This window comes from Carcharhinus amblyrhynchos, chromosome 17 (genome assembly GCF_965287045.1).
Source record: "Carcharhinus amblyrhynchos chromosome 17, sCarAmb.v2.hapA, whole genome shotgun sequence".
NCBI lineage: Eukaryota > Metazoa > Chordata > Chondrichthyes > Carcharhiniformes > Carcharhinidae > Carcharhinus > Carcharhinus amblyrhynchos.
This window is the reverse complement of record NC_137340.1, coordinates 13,266,261-13,282,443: the sequence shown is the minus strand read 5'-3', so window position 1 is coordinate 13,282,443 and position 16,183 is coordinate 13,266,261. Positions and strand designations below refer to the sequence as shown.

Sequence of the window (16,183 nt, the reverse complement as noted above, 5' to 3'; positions counted from 1 at the left end):
GCAGCGATTTGGGGTGGGCTGTGGGGGAGGAGGGATGCTCTGCCTCTGTGGGGGTCTGACCCTGGGAGGGGGGCAGGTGAGCTGGGGGGTGGGGCCTGGCACTCAGAGGGAATTGCTGAAGGGGCCACGAACAGGCCATGGGGTAGCTGGAGGGGCAGCACTGCAGGGGTCCCAAGTTAGCCAGCCATCGAGCTGGCCAGCAAATGAGGAATCTGACAGATCGGGGCCACTGCGCATGCACAGAGTTCCAGAGCTGTCAAACTCTGGCACGAATAGGCCTTGCCCTCCTGGGACCTCTTCAGCGCACAGAGTGCGGAGATTCAGCTGAACTGGCAGAACAGTCATTTTAGAACAGTTTTCCACACCAATTCAGCACTTTTGGGAAAATCGCGGCCCCTGTTTCTGTGTCTCACCGAATTCTGGGACAATGAGCAGGGACCCAAAAAGGTGAAAAAAATGGCAAAGTGAACTTTGGATGGGTTTGTCATGAACTGTGTGGCAGGGAGATTGCCTCAAACACAAGAGATGGATACAGATTATCCTGGAGGGAGATGAACCAGTAACAGGGGCTGTACAATGGAGACAGGCGTCCTCCTGTGGGCAGCTTTGGGAACAGCAATATGACTGATGGTATTTCAGTGGCAGGGTAGGAGATACGAGGCTGAGGTAATAAAACACAGGCAGAAGCTTGAGGAAGAGAGATTAGAAGCTCAGTGATAGTGAAGCGGTTATGCAAGGGTTAAGGAAGCAGGGTAGTGAAGATTTAATTTGCAGATAGTTCCACTGAAGGCCAGCAAACTAACTGCACGTCGTACAAACAGCCAAAGTACTCGACTACAACTTGAAAGTAGACGCTGTCACTGGGGAGAAGGAATCCCCAACATGTTCCAGATAAAATCCATCTGAGAACCAGTCTCCCAGAAATTCAACCAATGTCAGTCTAACAGACTGTTGAGAATGCCTCACTTTACAAAACCCTCCGTCGGTGTGAAAACTCCAGCTGCAGCTGAGAAATTACATGAAACTGTGCTAATCACACACTGTACCCAGTATCTTACCTTCATCTCTATTCAATCTGTTTGCGCAAGACAGTTTGTGTGAAACGAGGGAGTGAACATTAAATTGAGGGTAAATGTGTGACAATTAGTCATCGTCTTTAATTTTAAACGCACAACAAAAATTGCTGTTAATATGATTAAATGTGGACACTCACTGAGGAAGAGAGAGCACTCATCTCTGACAAACAAACACACACTGACCAGCGGCAGGAAAGGAAAGCACAGAAATTCGGGGTGGGGTTTTCCAGCCTGATCGCTCCAGAGCTGGAAAATCCTGCCAGAGGTCAACAGAACTTTGCTTGGTCCGTGTCCCGCCTGTTACAATTCCTTTGGGGAGTGGGGGCGGGGGGATAAGAAAATTCCACCCATGCCTGTCTGTAACATTATGAATATGATTCATAGAGATTGTTAGTGGGTGAGTGATGTGATGCACTGGGTAGTGTGCGAGGTGAGTGGCACAGTTGCTGGGATGTGGATTTGGAAGATTCATTATCTGACTTTTGCTCCTTGTTTCGTTGAACTTAAGGCAGCACAAGATCCGGGTACACGGCAGCATTGACTCCCAGTGTGATCAGGCCCCATCACTGTGGGGAGTTTCTCTGGAGAGCCTCCAGTAGATAGATCTTGACTTATCCTCTCCACCCACTCCACTGAGGCCTCCAGTGCAGTGCCAGGGAATATGGGAAATGATCGTGCCTTTCTGGCCATTCTCCCTTTTTCCTGCTCAGAATCTCTTCCACAAACAATTCCAGGACGTGCCCTGGGCAGAATCAGTAAGTATTGCTGGATAGCCCCAAAAATACCTGGCTATCACAGAACATACCTCCTGTTGGAGTGAGCAGCAACACTACAGTGTGATTAACATTGGACGCTGACACCAGTCAGACAAATTCAAGCAGTACAAATTTGTCTACATTCGAAGGAACGGGTACAGATTGATCAGACATGATTCTCCCAGCCCCCACTGTTGTGGACTAACTACAAGTGAACCCCTGTAATCTTTTTGTTAAGATGTGGAGATGCTGGCGTTGGACTGGGGTAAACACAGTAAGAAGTCTCACAACACCAGGTTAAAAGTCTAACCAGTTTATTTGAAGTAAACGCCACAAGCTTCCGGGGTTTGCCCCTTCGTCAGGTGATTGGAGAGTTTCTCTGGTTTTGAGACCAGAACTCTCCACTCACCTGATGAAAGGGCAAACCTCGAAAGCTTGTGGGTTTACTATCAAATAAACTGTTTGGACTTTAACCTGGTGTTGTGAGACTTCTTATTGTCTTTTTGTTAATCCAGAAGATGTGACTGAGTTACTCAATGCATACCTTGCATCTGTCCTTCCAAAGGAAGAGGGTGAATTGAATGTTCCTGCAGAGAAATAATTATGCTGCAGGGCAGCACTGTGGCCCAGTGGTTAGCACTGCTGCCTCACAGTGCCAGGGACCTGGGTTCAATCCCAGGCTTGGGTCACTGTCTGTGTGGATTCTTCATGATTTCCCTGTGTCTGTGTGGATTTCCTCCAGGGGCTCCAGTCTGAAAAACATGCTGATTTGATGCATTGGCCATGTTAAATTGTTAGTGTGCCGAAACAAGTGTCAGAATGTGTTGACTGGGGGATTTTCACAGTAACTTCATTGCAGAGTTAATGTAAGCCTACTTGTGACATTAATAAGTAAAAATGTTGAATAAGATAATGCAACCTGGTTGGAGAAAGTCTTTTCATTCTTCTACGGAATGGATTAGATCTTGTGCAGTTTATCTGGGTTGCAAATATTGAATATTTACCTTAAATATGAATGTACTGTCACAGTCTTCATATAATGCAATGTGCAGAACATGTAAATGAGGGCACAGGCTCTGACCAAAATCAATGTTATCATCTACACAGTGTTATATATAACTAATAGGATATTGTCCTGTCAAATTAACAACATTCCAATATTCTGTTCAGATCAATTTTGCAATCTCTGGTTTATTTAATAGTCCTGGTGGGATCAGCTTTCGAGCGCACACAGATTAAAACTCCAAAATATCATTGCTGCTCCTGACATTGATCACTCGCGCTGCTATATATCAGACAATATTTGTAACTAGTTGTCAGCAATGGATATTATCATTTTACTGGGCCTTTTCTGTAATTGGTGATTGTTGAAAGGGGAGTAAATATCAGACATGACCGAGAGGGAGGGTTAAATGGGCAGGTGGCACCCAGAAGGAGAACGATGGCAGATGCATCAGGACATACATCACCTGCTAATTCACTCCAAGTCACACAGCATCTGCACTTGGAACTATAACACTGTTACTTCACTGTGGCTGGGTCAGATCCTGGAACTCGCTTCCGAACAGCACTCCATCAACACCGTACTGGCAGCAATATTTTCAGAACACAGCAGACTACCATCTTCTGATGGGCAACTTTGGATGCAACTGATCCAGAATAGGTGATTTCAGACAAACACCGACCTTTAAATTGCCTTTTTTATTTGACTGCTTTGATCGTAGTTAATTTCGCTGCTGTCTCTTTCTTGATGTGCGGCTCCTGTTGTTACTGTCGTAACTGTTGTCATGTGATCATCTCGAAGCAGCAGTTTCAGTTGAAGGCCCCTGCACAGGGATACTTTTCATTTGCACACTTTGGAAACTGCCTGATTTTGTGGTGACTCTTATGTTTTTGTGAAAACTATATTGGTGCGTATTGTAACATGACACCATTTTGTCACAAGATGGCACTGTTTATCATGATCAAGATGACTAGGTTATAAGTTATTTAATCAATGCTAAACAAAGGGCCCTGGGTTCGATTCCCGGCTTGGGTCACTGTCTGTGTGGAGTTTGCACGTTCTCCTCGTGTCTGCGTGGGTTTCCTCCGGGTGCTCTGGTTTCCACCCACAGTCCAAAGATGTGCGGGTTAGGTTGATTTGGCCATGCTAAGAAATTGCCCCCTAGTGTCTAGAAATGCCTAGGTTAGAGGGATTAGTGGGTGTAATATATGGGGATATGGGGGTAGTTCCTGGGTGGGATTGTGGTCAGTGCTGACTTGATGGGCCGAAGGGCCTCTTTCTGCACTGTAGGGTTCTATGATCTAAGATGTAAGTCAGGAACAACTTGTTTTGAGATGTGTGTAATTCAATAGGTTTCTCAGAGGTTCTGAGTCTTACATGCTTGAACAGAAAGTTTTTATTACCTACTCATATCTATATGCATAACTATAAGCTGTTTCCATGCTTACCTCTACACACACCTCAGTCTAGTGCAAGACTGCCTTTTAGATTCAACGTGGCTTTGTTATGGGCAGATGCTTATTAAAAATGGCAAAGTGTCAGGGTCTGGATGAAAATTGGCACATTTCTCTCCAGGAGAGAGCAAGTTTGTCAATAAGAACAGGGGAGGTGTGTCTCACGCAGACATTTTGAGGGGCAGGGCATGAAATGTCAGTAAAACTGGCTGTACTGAGACTGGGCGCCATTTTTAACAGCCTTGCAATCAGGCCAAGAAATTACTCCCGCCCCACCACGGAGATCTGAGAGACACTCCCCCTCCTTGATCAACGCCGGGCATCTCTCCCCCATCTCCACTCCGCAATATAAAGATTATTCATCTATTAGTCACATGTAAGGCTTACATTAACACTGCAGTGAAGTTACTGTGAAATTCCCCTAGTTGTCACACGCTGGCACCTGTTTGGGCCAATGTACCTAACCAATATAGATCATTATAGATTCCTAGCTACAAAAGGTCTGTCTTTGTGCACCACTAGGTGTGAGAAGAGAATTGGAATTTCATGACCACAGGGAGTGACAGTGTTTTCCAGCCAATGAAGTGCTTTTTGAAGTGTTGTAATGTTGGAAACCCAGTAGCCAATTTGCAGATGGAACATTCCCAGAAACAGCAACGTAATCATGAGCAATTGATTTTGTGAGAGATTGAGGGATAAATATTAGTGTAAGTATCACACACAATGCAGCATTCATGAAGGTGCTTCATCACCACCTTCTCAGTTAGTGATGAGCAATAAATAGTAACCACACAGGAGATATTAACATCCCATGAATGGAAAGGAAAGGAGAAGTAGATTAACCACAAAGAACCAGATAAACCTGAAGATAAAGTGATAGATCTCATCATAGAACCCTACAGTGCAGAAAGAGGCCCTTCGGCCCATTGAGTCTGCATCAAACACAATCCCACCCAGGCCCTACGCCCATATCCCTACATATTATATATACCCACTAATCCCCCTAACCTATGCATCCCTGGACACTATGGGACAATTTCTTAGCATAGCCAATCAACCTAACCCACACATCTTTGGACTGTGGGAGGAAACTGGAGTACCCAGAGGAAACCCATGCAGACACAAGGAGAATGCGCAAACTCCACACAGACAGTGACCCAAGCTGAGAATCGAACCCAGGACCCTAGAGCTGTGAAGTAGCAGTGCTAATCACTGTGCTACTGTGTCACCCACAGACCACAAAGTGAAATGCATGAGAGCAAGACAACAGCTTGTTGTGGTGTTGAGGACATGATTTGATTTGGTTTATTATTGCCACATATATTGGAATACAGTGAAACATATTGTTTCTTACGAGCTATACAGACAAAACATATTGGACATAGAGAAGGAAAGGAGAGGATGCAAAATGTATTGTTACAGTCACAGCTAGGGTGGAGAGAAAGATCAACTTAATATCAGGTAGGTCCATTCAAAAGTTGGATGGCAGCAAGAAAGAAGCTGTTCTCAGGCCAATTGGTTTGTGATCTCAAATTTTTGTATCTTTCTCCCAACGGAAGAAGTTGGAAGAGAGGCTGTCCGAGGTGCACATCAACCTTGATTATGCTAACTGCTTTTTCTGAGGCAGCGGGAAGTGTAGACAGAATCAGTGAATGGGAGGCTGGTTTGCGTGAAAGTCTGGGCTTTGTTCACTACACTATGGACTTTCTTGTGGTCTTGGTCCGAGCAGGAGCCATACCGAGCTGTGATACATCCGGAAAGGATGCTTTCTAATTTTTTAGTTTTAGTTTAGTTTGTGTATTAGTGTCGCAAGTAGGCTTAAATTAACACCGCAAAGAAGTTACGGTGGAAATCCCTATGGTGCATCTGTAAAAACTGGTGAGAATCATAGCGGACATGCTGAATTTCCTTAGCCTTCTGAGGAAGAAGAGGCATCAGTGAGCTTTCTTAATGAGAGCGCCTGATATATAGCGAAGAAGAGAGGGTGGCATACAGGGTGACAGACAAATGAAATTACATCGTGAGGCCTCAGATCCAACTGTCATTATCCTCCCATTTGGAAACACAGGTGGATGTTTATCTGGACAGACTTGTCTGCAGATCTGAGTGTGTGAAGACTTTGTTTCTCCAAGGAGGCAGTGTCAGAATTGTGCTACATGCTGTATCTGCCCTTTAGGCAGAATGAAAGTCAGGAAGACTGCTCACTATGAATGCCACTTTGGAAAATATCCCCCAGGCCTGATGAGGAGGGGATGGGGAAAGGACACAATTGAGAAAAAGATGGAGAAATGGGAGAAAGGCTGCACTGGGGAGAAGGGAGCAAGGATGCCATGGGAGGAGGGATATGACAGGGAAATTCAGAGGGGCTGACGTGAATGACAGCCTGCAGTCAGAGTGGTGGGGGTGAAGGGTGGGCTTTGTAAAGAAACCCATGACACTGAAGGAGAACATTCCTGTTCTTCTTGGCCCACAAGGAGTGCTGAGAAAGACACGAAGGTTCTGGCGCCCACAGCTCCATTCTGCCTTTCACTGTTGGATTGCCCGTCCCCTGGGAAACTCACACGTCAGCTGTGAGTATTAAACTAGGGTCCCGATTACACTGTGGAAACCTGATTTCATTATGAGCCACCACCGTAGCTCACACAAGCACCCCAAGATCCATCGTTATATATGATGGTGAGCCTGTGAACTGTATGTTGAGTTTGTAGTCCCTGTATTTAAATAGTTAACATTCCCTGACACTCAGTGCACATTAACTTGGCCAATAACTATCTCCTGCAGGGCCCTAATTGAGGTGAGGATGGGTGGGCCACCCTCAGCTTTCACCATCACCTGTAAAATCGGGGCAGGATGGGGGGCAGACAGGTGATAGCAGGAGAGTCACCTGCAGAATGTTAGGGCCCACCCACAGGAGTCTACAAAATTCTGCCCCAAATCTATCAAATATGTCAAGGTTCTGTTATCTTTATCCCCCTTCATAAGCCCCTCCCCCCCCACCCCCGGCAATTAATTTAATCAAATGTACAGTCAGTTCAATTTCTCCACTAAAATAGAATTTAAATCATCATAAGAGCTTACGTAAACCATGCTATGCATAAAATATTCTCTAACTTGGAACATTTCGATTAAAGGAAGATACCTTAAAATAACATATATTTCACAGGTATGTTATAACAAACAATTAACTCACTGAAGAGTCTACCTCTCTTACAGAGCCTGGAATCCACCATTAGAGAATTCTCGAAGAGTTAGGGCCCCCAGTGAGAGTACACCCTCTCATAATGGTTACCTCATAACACTTCATTATAAGTTTAAATCTTGGATTGCATGTTGGAAATGTTTCAATATTACAGAGTGTAAATTCTAGTTAAACTAATTCACTGCAATACAAATGCAAACAACAAATGAAGTCACTTGGTAAATTCAAATTTCAAATCCACTTTCAGATTGATGTAGGATATGACAAACTACTTTAATCTCACAATCAAACACACAAAGCATAGTTCTATGCTGTCTTGTCTCAGTTATGACAAACTTATCAAAAGGTCTGGGCTCATGGATGACTGTCAATCTAACTGGCTTGTTTGCCTAAGTCTCTAATTTAAAGAAAATCTGTTGTCTTTAGAATAACCTGATCATTGTTTGTCCTTGTTTGAGTTTTTCTTCAAGGTCAAACCATCTCTTTTTCTGAAATACAGCTATTGTGTGAAATGCAGTGAATCAGCTCATTTTCCCCGTCTGTAAAAGACTTTTCTCAAAGTCTTTTATCTTCATGTGTATGTGTGAAATTAATGTGTGATTTCATTACTCAAAGGGTGATAATGGAATAAATCTCCACTTGCCTGGATAGGTGCAGCCCCAACAATACCGAAAAAGATTAAAGCCATTGGAGACAAAGTAGCCTGCGGGAAATCCCATCCACCATCTTTGGCAACACCTTGCAAGCACATGATCTTTATCAGCTCCAAGAGAAACAAGGGCAGAAGATGCATCGGAGCAGCACCACCTGTAATTCATGCATTATAAGGAATTCTCTTTCAATTAATTAAATTGTTCCTCATAATTCAGGTTCAACTGTCCTCTCCAAATGCAAATTCATGACTCAAGCACAAGAATGCTGTGATTATTACAGTTACACGTGCACCAAGTCTCCTGCATTGCCAGGGTGATCATGTTTGTCTTCTCTGGATGCTTATTCCTCCAATTGCCTGTGATCTCTACCCCAAAAGATCCCACACTGAAATTCAACATATCAAATTCTATGATGTCCTGAACCTAGATGACATCCAGACCCAGAATTCTCAGGTACAGGACATTTAAAGTTCAGGTTGGATGTTCAGGTGGACACTGATGCGGAAGCAGGCAATGTTTACAACATTGACAGAATATGATTTGGACAAAACAAACTTGAGAAGCTCCAGACAGAAACTTTCTAACATCTTGTCCTCAGAGCGAGATGCCAGAAAATCATTAGCGGACAGCCACACACCAAGAGGTTCCCACAGACCTCAGAATGTTTTGACGATGTCATGTTGAAATTTGCATTTCAAGTGAAGTCATTTTCAAGGACTGACAAGTGCTGATGCCAGAAACATTTTGTCAATATGTTCTTACCTAATTACATCAAGAGGAACAATTACACAAAGGAATTGAAAGGACAAGATGAATTGCAGGACAGACAGTTAATTGGTCGGGGGTCATGGAACAAGTTGTGAGTGTGCACAATGTCTATTGGGAGTGTAGGAGTTGTTCACAAGATCCATGTAATTTGCTGGCTTCATTCACGAGATTTTTCTGCATTAATACAGTTCAGCAAACACAGAAATAACCAGAGATAGTAGTTTCTGATTGAAGACGTACTTCGTTGACACACACCTGGTTTCCACCATGGAGGGAGAGCAATTTAAAACGGCTCAAATTATTCCAATTAAATTATCAAGACATTCTTTCTTTAATTACACTTCTTCAGAAATCATCTGCCTACATATTCTGCCCATCTTAATGGGATGGAACAATCATGTGAATAGGGATGACTAATCTTGGTCAATTACATCCTAATCTCTGGCAGCATGAGAAGTCATTGGTCCATAGAATCTGGAAGCTCCCAACCATTTATCTCTTAGCAACATCTATGAAGTAGGTAATAAAGATCAAAGGTATCTTTCCCTCTGGTCTATCCGTAGTTTCTATCCTTATTGTCTGCTAAGCATTGCTTATCAGTAAAAAATGTATTGTCTCATTTATTTAGTGTCTGGGAACTGTACTGATAAAAAGTAGGCCTTGTGGCAGGATCATTCTGAAGGAATGTGGCACATCTTACTTAGCTTTCATCCCATTGTCCCTTGGGGCAGTCTATATTTGACTAAGCTGTACAGAATACTTTCAAAAATATATATTTAAAATCTCTAACAGTGGTTATATGTGTTTCTATGCAACTGTACCTTTGTAATTCCAGGTACACCATACTTTTTCTGTATTATATTCATTTCTAAATGGGTCTACCCTGATTTTATTAGTCTTTTAGTGCCAGGCTATTGTTATTTCCTAGTTACTTTATAGTTTAACATACTGAATGGTTAACATGCTGTTAGATATGTAAGTTGTTTGGTGTATATCATGACAGGAAGTGATGCAAGTTAACATGTGATAGAACAGTTGGAGCAGTATCAATTGGCAAGTAATATGTGGATGAAGAGTTTTCCCAATATCCTGTTAGTCTTCAATTAAAAAAAACTGTTTGGGTTACACATCACTGTCCTGATGAAGAGAATTTAATTATAATACTCAACATAAGGATTTCAAGTAGCTAACATTTTAATATAAGGTTTTGGAAATAAACATGCATTAGAATCATGAATATAAAACTAATAACGGCATTAGAATCATAAATATAGAACTAATAAGCTTGCCAGTAATTCATTGTAAAGCTCAAGGATTAATTACATCAATGAATTCGACTGAAACATGAAACCTCGATTACAGTGTAACTTGAACATGGTACCACTATAAAGCTGTGCTTTACTTCAAAGAGCAAATTCTATAAATGTTTATGAAATTTGTATTGAATAACAGGGAGGTTAGCCTGGGAATTCTGCCAGATGAATGGGCCCACATCCAGCAGAAATACCCATTCAAACTACCTTGTAAAATGCTGAATAAGATAAAAATATAGCTTTGCATTGCTAAGCGACAAGGAAGCCATTTTTATTAAGGAGCGTACTTCTGATAGTTGAACAGACAAATGACACACCATTATTTAAGGTGGCAGATTGTAATTCGACTTGACAATATTGTCATGAATAGATTGTCAAGTTAAACATTAAATGAGATCAGGTCAATTTAATTGCTGGCTGTTTCTAAGATATTGTTTAATTGTCCCTGTTTTTAGCATGAAAGTTGAGATCTGCGGAGGAAAATCAGATCACCAGATTCCTCTTCTGCTGAAGTTTTGTATACGTCTAAACTATGTCTTTTGTTCTTTGTATTGTTTGCATGTTTTGTAACAAAAGTAGTTTTGGTAATAAATTATATTCTGCTTTAAATCTGAGTTTCATTTACCTCTGCCAATGTTATTAAGCAGAATTACTTTTTATTCTTTCAAAAGCAATCTGGTCACTGAATCATAATTCGCCACTACAGTCCTTCATAGACTGAGTTATTATGTAAATTAGCTGCCTGCCTCAGTATGGTGAAAGAAGCCTCCTCGGTAAATCTGTCAGCTAATCTTAGAATTATCTTTGAACGAGTTATTACAAAACAGAACACTGAAAATGGGAATCGATTTCCCAGGCAGATCGGCGATACGTTTGAACATTGTCTTATCCAGCCTGCTGCAGTTCACGTAGAGCACTTTGAAATTCTTCATTGTGACCATCACACTCCAGGGCTCTCTCATAGAATTCAATGGCTTTTGATTTCCTGCCATCGAGTTGGTGAATTAGTCCCTTTATACCAAAGGCAACACTGTCTATTGAATATTCATCCAGTCGTTCTTCAGCAATTTGTTCCAATTTGGCCCGGCAATCTTCATTCACCTTGCTCGGAACTTTGAGTTTTAAACATTCCTTGAAATGGTGAATGGCGTTAAGCAGGGAATTCTTCACCTGCAGTTGGTATTTTCCGTAGTTCCAGTGTAATAGTTGCCTGTTCAAAAGGTTGCAATCTTCATTTCTCCACAAATTTTCAAAGATTTCATCAACTTTGGAATATTCCTCACATTCTATATAGATTTCCACCAGATTAAGTATTGCAAAATATAGTGAGGGCTTCTGATCAAACGCGGTTTGAAAATGGTACTTGCAGGACTCAATCAATCGCTGTCTTTCTTCATAAGCATAATATGAGTGAGGTGTTCTCTTCAGTGCAAGCAGCCTATTATTGTAACATAAACCTATCTGGTGATGAAGGAGTGCAGAATTTGGTTTTATTTTCAGAGCCTTTTTCAATATCTGCAAGGCACAATCAACAAATCCAATTTTTCTTAAAACTCTGGCTGCGTACTGAATTATATATGGATCATCAGGTGAATTCTGTAGCACTTCTTCCACTAATCTGTAAGCGCCATATTTTTGTTTAAGTTCCTGTAGCCTAAGAGCCAACATGACCTTGAGAAGAGAATCATTTGGGCTCAGTGCTAATGCACGGTGTAATTGCTTCACTACTTTGCAGTCTTTAGGAACAGGTGGATTACCAAGGGTTTCTTTAATTCGAAACATAGCAGTAGCGTGAGCTGTGTTCCAGTCAATGTTCTCAGGATCTGCGGCCAGTGCCTTCTCAGTACATTCACTTGCCTCTTTGTAATACTTCCATCCAAATCTCAACAGTGCCCAACCTTTCTCCCCATACACTTCAGGTATCATTGCTGTATACCGAGAGGCATCGGGGAATTGTTGACAGTTCCTCTCCAGTTTGTCCAGGTAGGACTGAGCCTCTTCTAGTTCTCCGACATGATAATAAACCCAGGCTGCATTTCCATAGGTGACAATGCTCCACTTTTCAATTTCAGATTCATGATTCTTCCTCAGAATCTCTTCCGCTTCCCTTAAATTATTGAAAGCTTCCTCATAGTTTCCTCTCACATGGTTGACAAAAGCAAGTGCATTGTAGGGCATGGTTTTATATTTCACAAGATCAGACTCGATTGTATAATTTAATCGTTCCTGCAAATCATCCCACTCAACATTTTCTACGTGCAGATCCCATGTGAAGTGACATTGTAGCTGAAGTAATTTCACTTTCAGAGAGTCCCTTGCGGCGTCACTGTGAGAAATATGTTTAAATAGTAATTAGTTTTATTGAAAGAAATCAATGGTGGGTTAATTATTACACACTAGCAATGCCTCAACTTGTTAGCTTGGATCTTGTGGGGAGCATGAAATGGTTTCAATTGGATTTTGAATTTGAAGCAAGCAAGGAATGGATTTGGCTTTGCCGGGTCCACTCTGAACATTGGCTTTGTAACTTTAAGAATGGAATCTGTGGAGAATCTCGGGAAAACTACAGCTCAGTTTGCAAAATTGACGCAAATGATAACCAAAAGCTGAACAACATAAACAAGCAAAAAGAACAGACAGGAAGATATCGGCTGGATTATAAAGCCTTTGCTGCACTGTCATGATGTACTTTAACAGATCAGGATGTTGAATTTAATGATCAAACTGGTGGAATAGCCTCCAAGAAATACTTCTACTTCCAGTTTCTACATAACATCATGACACCAAATTGCCCCCCCACACCAGCCTGAATCTCAACCAACCTGAAAACAGGCACTAAAGGTTCACAACACAAAGAATCAAGCAGCACGAAGGTGTCTGGGACCCTGCCGTTCATAGAATCATGGAATCCCTACGGTGTAGAAGGAGGCCATTCAGCCCATCAAGCCTGCAGCAAAACAGCCCCACCCAGTCCCTATCCCTGTAACCCCAAATAGTTATCTTACTGATCCCCCCTGACACTAAGGGGCAATTTATCATGACCACTCAACTTAGCATGCTCACCTTTAGACTGTGGGAGGAAACTGGAGGAAACCCATGCTGTCAAAGGGAGAATATGCAAACTTCGCACAGACAGTCATCCAAGATCAGAATTGAAAGTGGGTCCCTTGCATTATGAGGCAGCAGTGTTAACCACTGTGTCACAGTGCGTGTGATATAGCTGTGGACAGCTGAAGGAAATACATTTGATGAGGTTCCAGCCTTTTATGTCAAAAATGATGATCATTTTACCTTGTTGGAACCAGAAGACATTCACCTGGTTTAACATCTAATCTGAACAGTCTCGCCTCCAACACCACTCTGTGCTACCCACTACACACTGACTTGGAGAAATTAGTAACAACACTGAGTGATACACTAACTGTGTCTGTTATCCCCATATAAAAATCTTTCTTACCCCATGATGATGAGAATGAAGGGGTTCAGCTTCACTTTTACTTCTGGTCGACTGCAAAACAGAACTAAGTATGTTCAGCTCTTCGAAGATATTTATACACTCCCACGTTCTGTGAAGAAACGCAATTTTTCAGAACTGAAATTGAAACTAGAAAGGGAAAACAACTAATTGTTTATAACCTGCAGGAAATGTGTGCTAGATGTGCAGAAACATGTTCCCACCCATCAGGAAATATCTCTTTTGTTCATGTTGTTTAGGAGTTGCCGTGTGTGCTTCTTCTGACATTCTTTCTGCTGCTAACTAACAGTTGCTGGATTTCATAACAGAACTAATGCTATATTAATTGATTTGGGACTTCAATGATAGGTGAACAATTCCCATGAACTGTGCCCCAGATGTATTGACACCAACATGCATTCAGCGCGACTAAGCAGAAAAACTTAGGATTTCCCAGCCGCGCTCGCCTCAATGGACCTTTGTGTGATCCGCGCCCACTCGCTCTGCTCCCGTGTCGGGCAAGGCGGGAACATTCTCTAAATTTGCACCCCTTTATTCTGGAGTCCAAGAGGCGTAGACAAAAGTCGTAGGTAGAGGAAGGATTAGAATGGGGCATTCACTGAGTGTTAAAATGGGTGGCGTGAGCTTGTAAGGCTGAAGGGCCTGTTTCCTGTGCTGTGTTGTTCTTTGTTCCCCACACCCCCCAAAAGGTTTTAGTTTCACAAACACAATTGTATCAAGTTCCTAGCACATGGTACCATTCTCCCAAGGATCCCTCACGGATCATGATTTTCTAGCACCCTTGACAACCATCTCAAAGGTGCACTAGGCTGCTCCATAAGATTTTTTTTGGGGTGGGTGGGGGGGGGGGTGCGGCGCAGGGTGGGTTGCAGTGCTAGCATCTGTTTCGGGACTTCTCCTGGAGATTCTTTAATCAAAAATGGATCAAGTGTCCGGAGCCATGGAAATCGGATCAATGGAACCTGCCTCCCGCCATGTCTTAGAAAACTACACAGCAGCCATTGTTATTTAAAACATTCAACTTGGCCTTCACTTAATGTTTTACACTCAAGTATATTCCAGATAATTAGATTAAATCAGCTTTAGAAATCAACCTTTCAAATCAGCACCCACAAAATCTGAGAGACTGAGACTACAAAGGAAAACATCATTCCCAATGTCTCAATGTCCACTCAGATTTGAAGGTTAACCAGAATTTTACGACAATTTATAAGGTTAAAGAACAAAGAAAATTATAGCAGTCTCTTTGGCCCTCTAGACCTGCACTGATCATGCTGCCTGTCTGAACTAAAACCCTCTACTCTTCCAGGACCATATCCCTCTGTTCCTCTCCTGTTCATGTATTTGTTAATACGGGCAGTGTTGATGTGCTGTCATGGAACTTGGCAACTCCCCCATCGGGGAATTGAACCCTAGTCTCCCACGTGACAGGCAGGGGTACTAACCGCTGCACTAATGAGGAAGTTGCTGTAAATTATTAGGACAGTTTGAGTCTAATTATTTGGTACAGGCTTGTTAATGGAAGGCTGACATGAAATGTTTAAATGTCAATGGGATTTGATAGACCCCGGAGAGAGAAACTATTCCATCTGGCAAAGGGGCTTTCACTTCAACAGAGCTAGGATCAATTTTTTTTCATTTGTTCATGGGGTGTGGTCCCAACTGGCTTGGCCAACATTTATTACCCATATCTGATGGCAATCAAGAGTCAACCACATTGCTGTGGCCCTGAAGTCTCATGTAGGCCAGACCAGGTAAGGATCGCAGATTTCCTTCCCTCAAGGACATCAACGAACTAGATGGGTTTTTACAACAATGGTTCTACGCTCATTGTTAGGCTTTCAATTCCAGATTTTTATTGAATTCCAACTTCACCATCTGTCGTGCTGGTATTACCCTGGGTCCCTGGAATACTAGGTTAGTGATAATACCATTAGGACACCCCTTAATGCACTGCTGGGGAGGTTAATAGGTGCTGGAGGGGAGGGTGGAAATTGCTTTGGCAGTGGGAGGAGTTCTGTGGAACAGTCATAGAGAAGAGGATAAAGGTGTGTAGAAAATAGGAGGGACAAACAATGACCAGTCACCAGAAAAATGACATTGAATGAACTGTTGGAGCTGAGGACTAACAAGAGTTTGGGTCCGGTTCATCCTGGGATCTTTAAAGAAGCTTCAAATGAGTTAGTTAACACATTGGATTTAATTTTCCAAAACTCCCTAGATTCGGGGAAGGTCCCATTTGTTTGGAGGAAGACAAATGTAACTGCTTTATTCAAAAAGGGAAGAAGACAGACTAACTATAGGCCAGTTAGTTTGACATCTGTTGTAGGGAAAATATTAGAAGCTATTATTAAATAAGTTATAGCAGGGCATGCAGATAAGTTCAAAGTAATCAGGTAGAGTTAGCATAATTTTGTGAAAGGGAGATCATGTTTAACCAATTTATTGGAGTTCTTTGAAGAAGTAACATGTGCTATGGATAAAGGG

At 42.2% G+C, this 16,183-nt stretch overlaps 1 protein-coding gene across 1 annotated transcript; it reads right to left on the bottom strand.

Moving 5' to 3' along the window:
• Positions 1–10,131: 10,131 nt before the first annotated feature.
• Positions 10,132–13,792, bottom strand: LOC145354178 (interferon-induced protein with tetratricopeptide repeats 5-like). Its single transcript, XM_080205252.1, has 2 exons — positions 13,679–13,792; positions 10,132–12,547 (listed from the first exon to the last, which is right to left on the bottom strand). Exons 1-2 carry the CDS (start codon positions 13,681–13,683, stop codon positions 11,107–11,109), a joined length of 1,446 nt encoding a protein of 481 aa, XP_080061378.1. The 5' UTR covers positions 13,684–13,792; the 3' UTR covers positions 10,132–11,106.
• Positions 13,793–16,183: the final 2,391 nt, after the last annotated feature.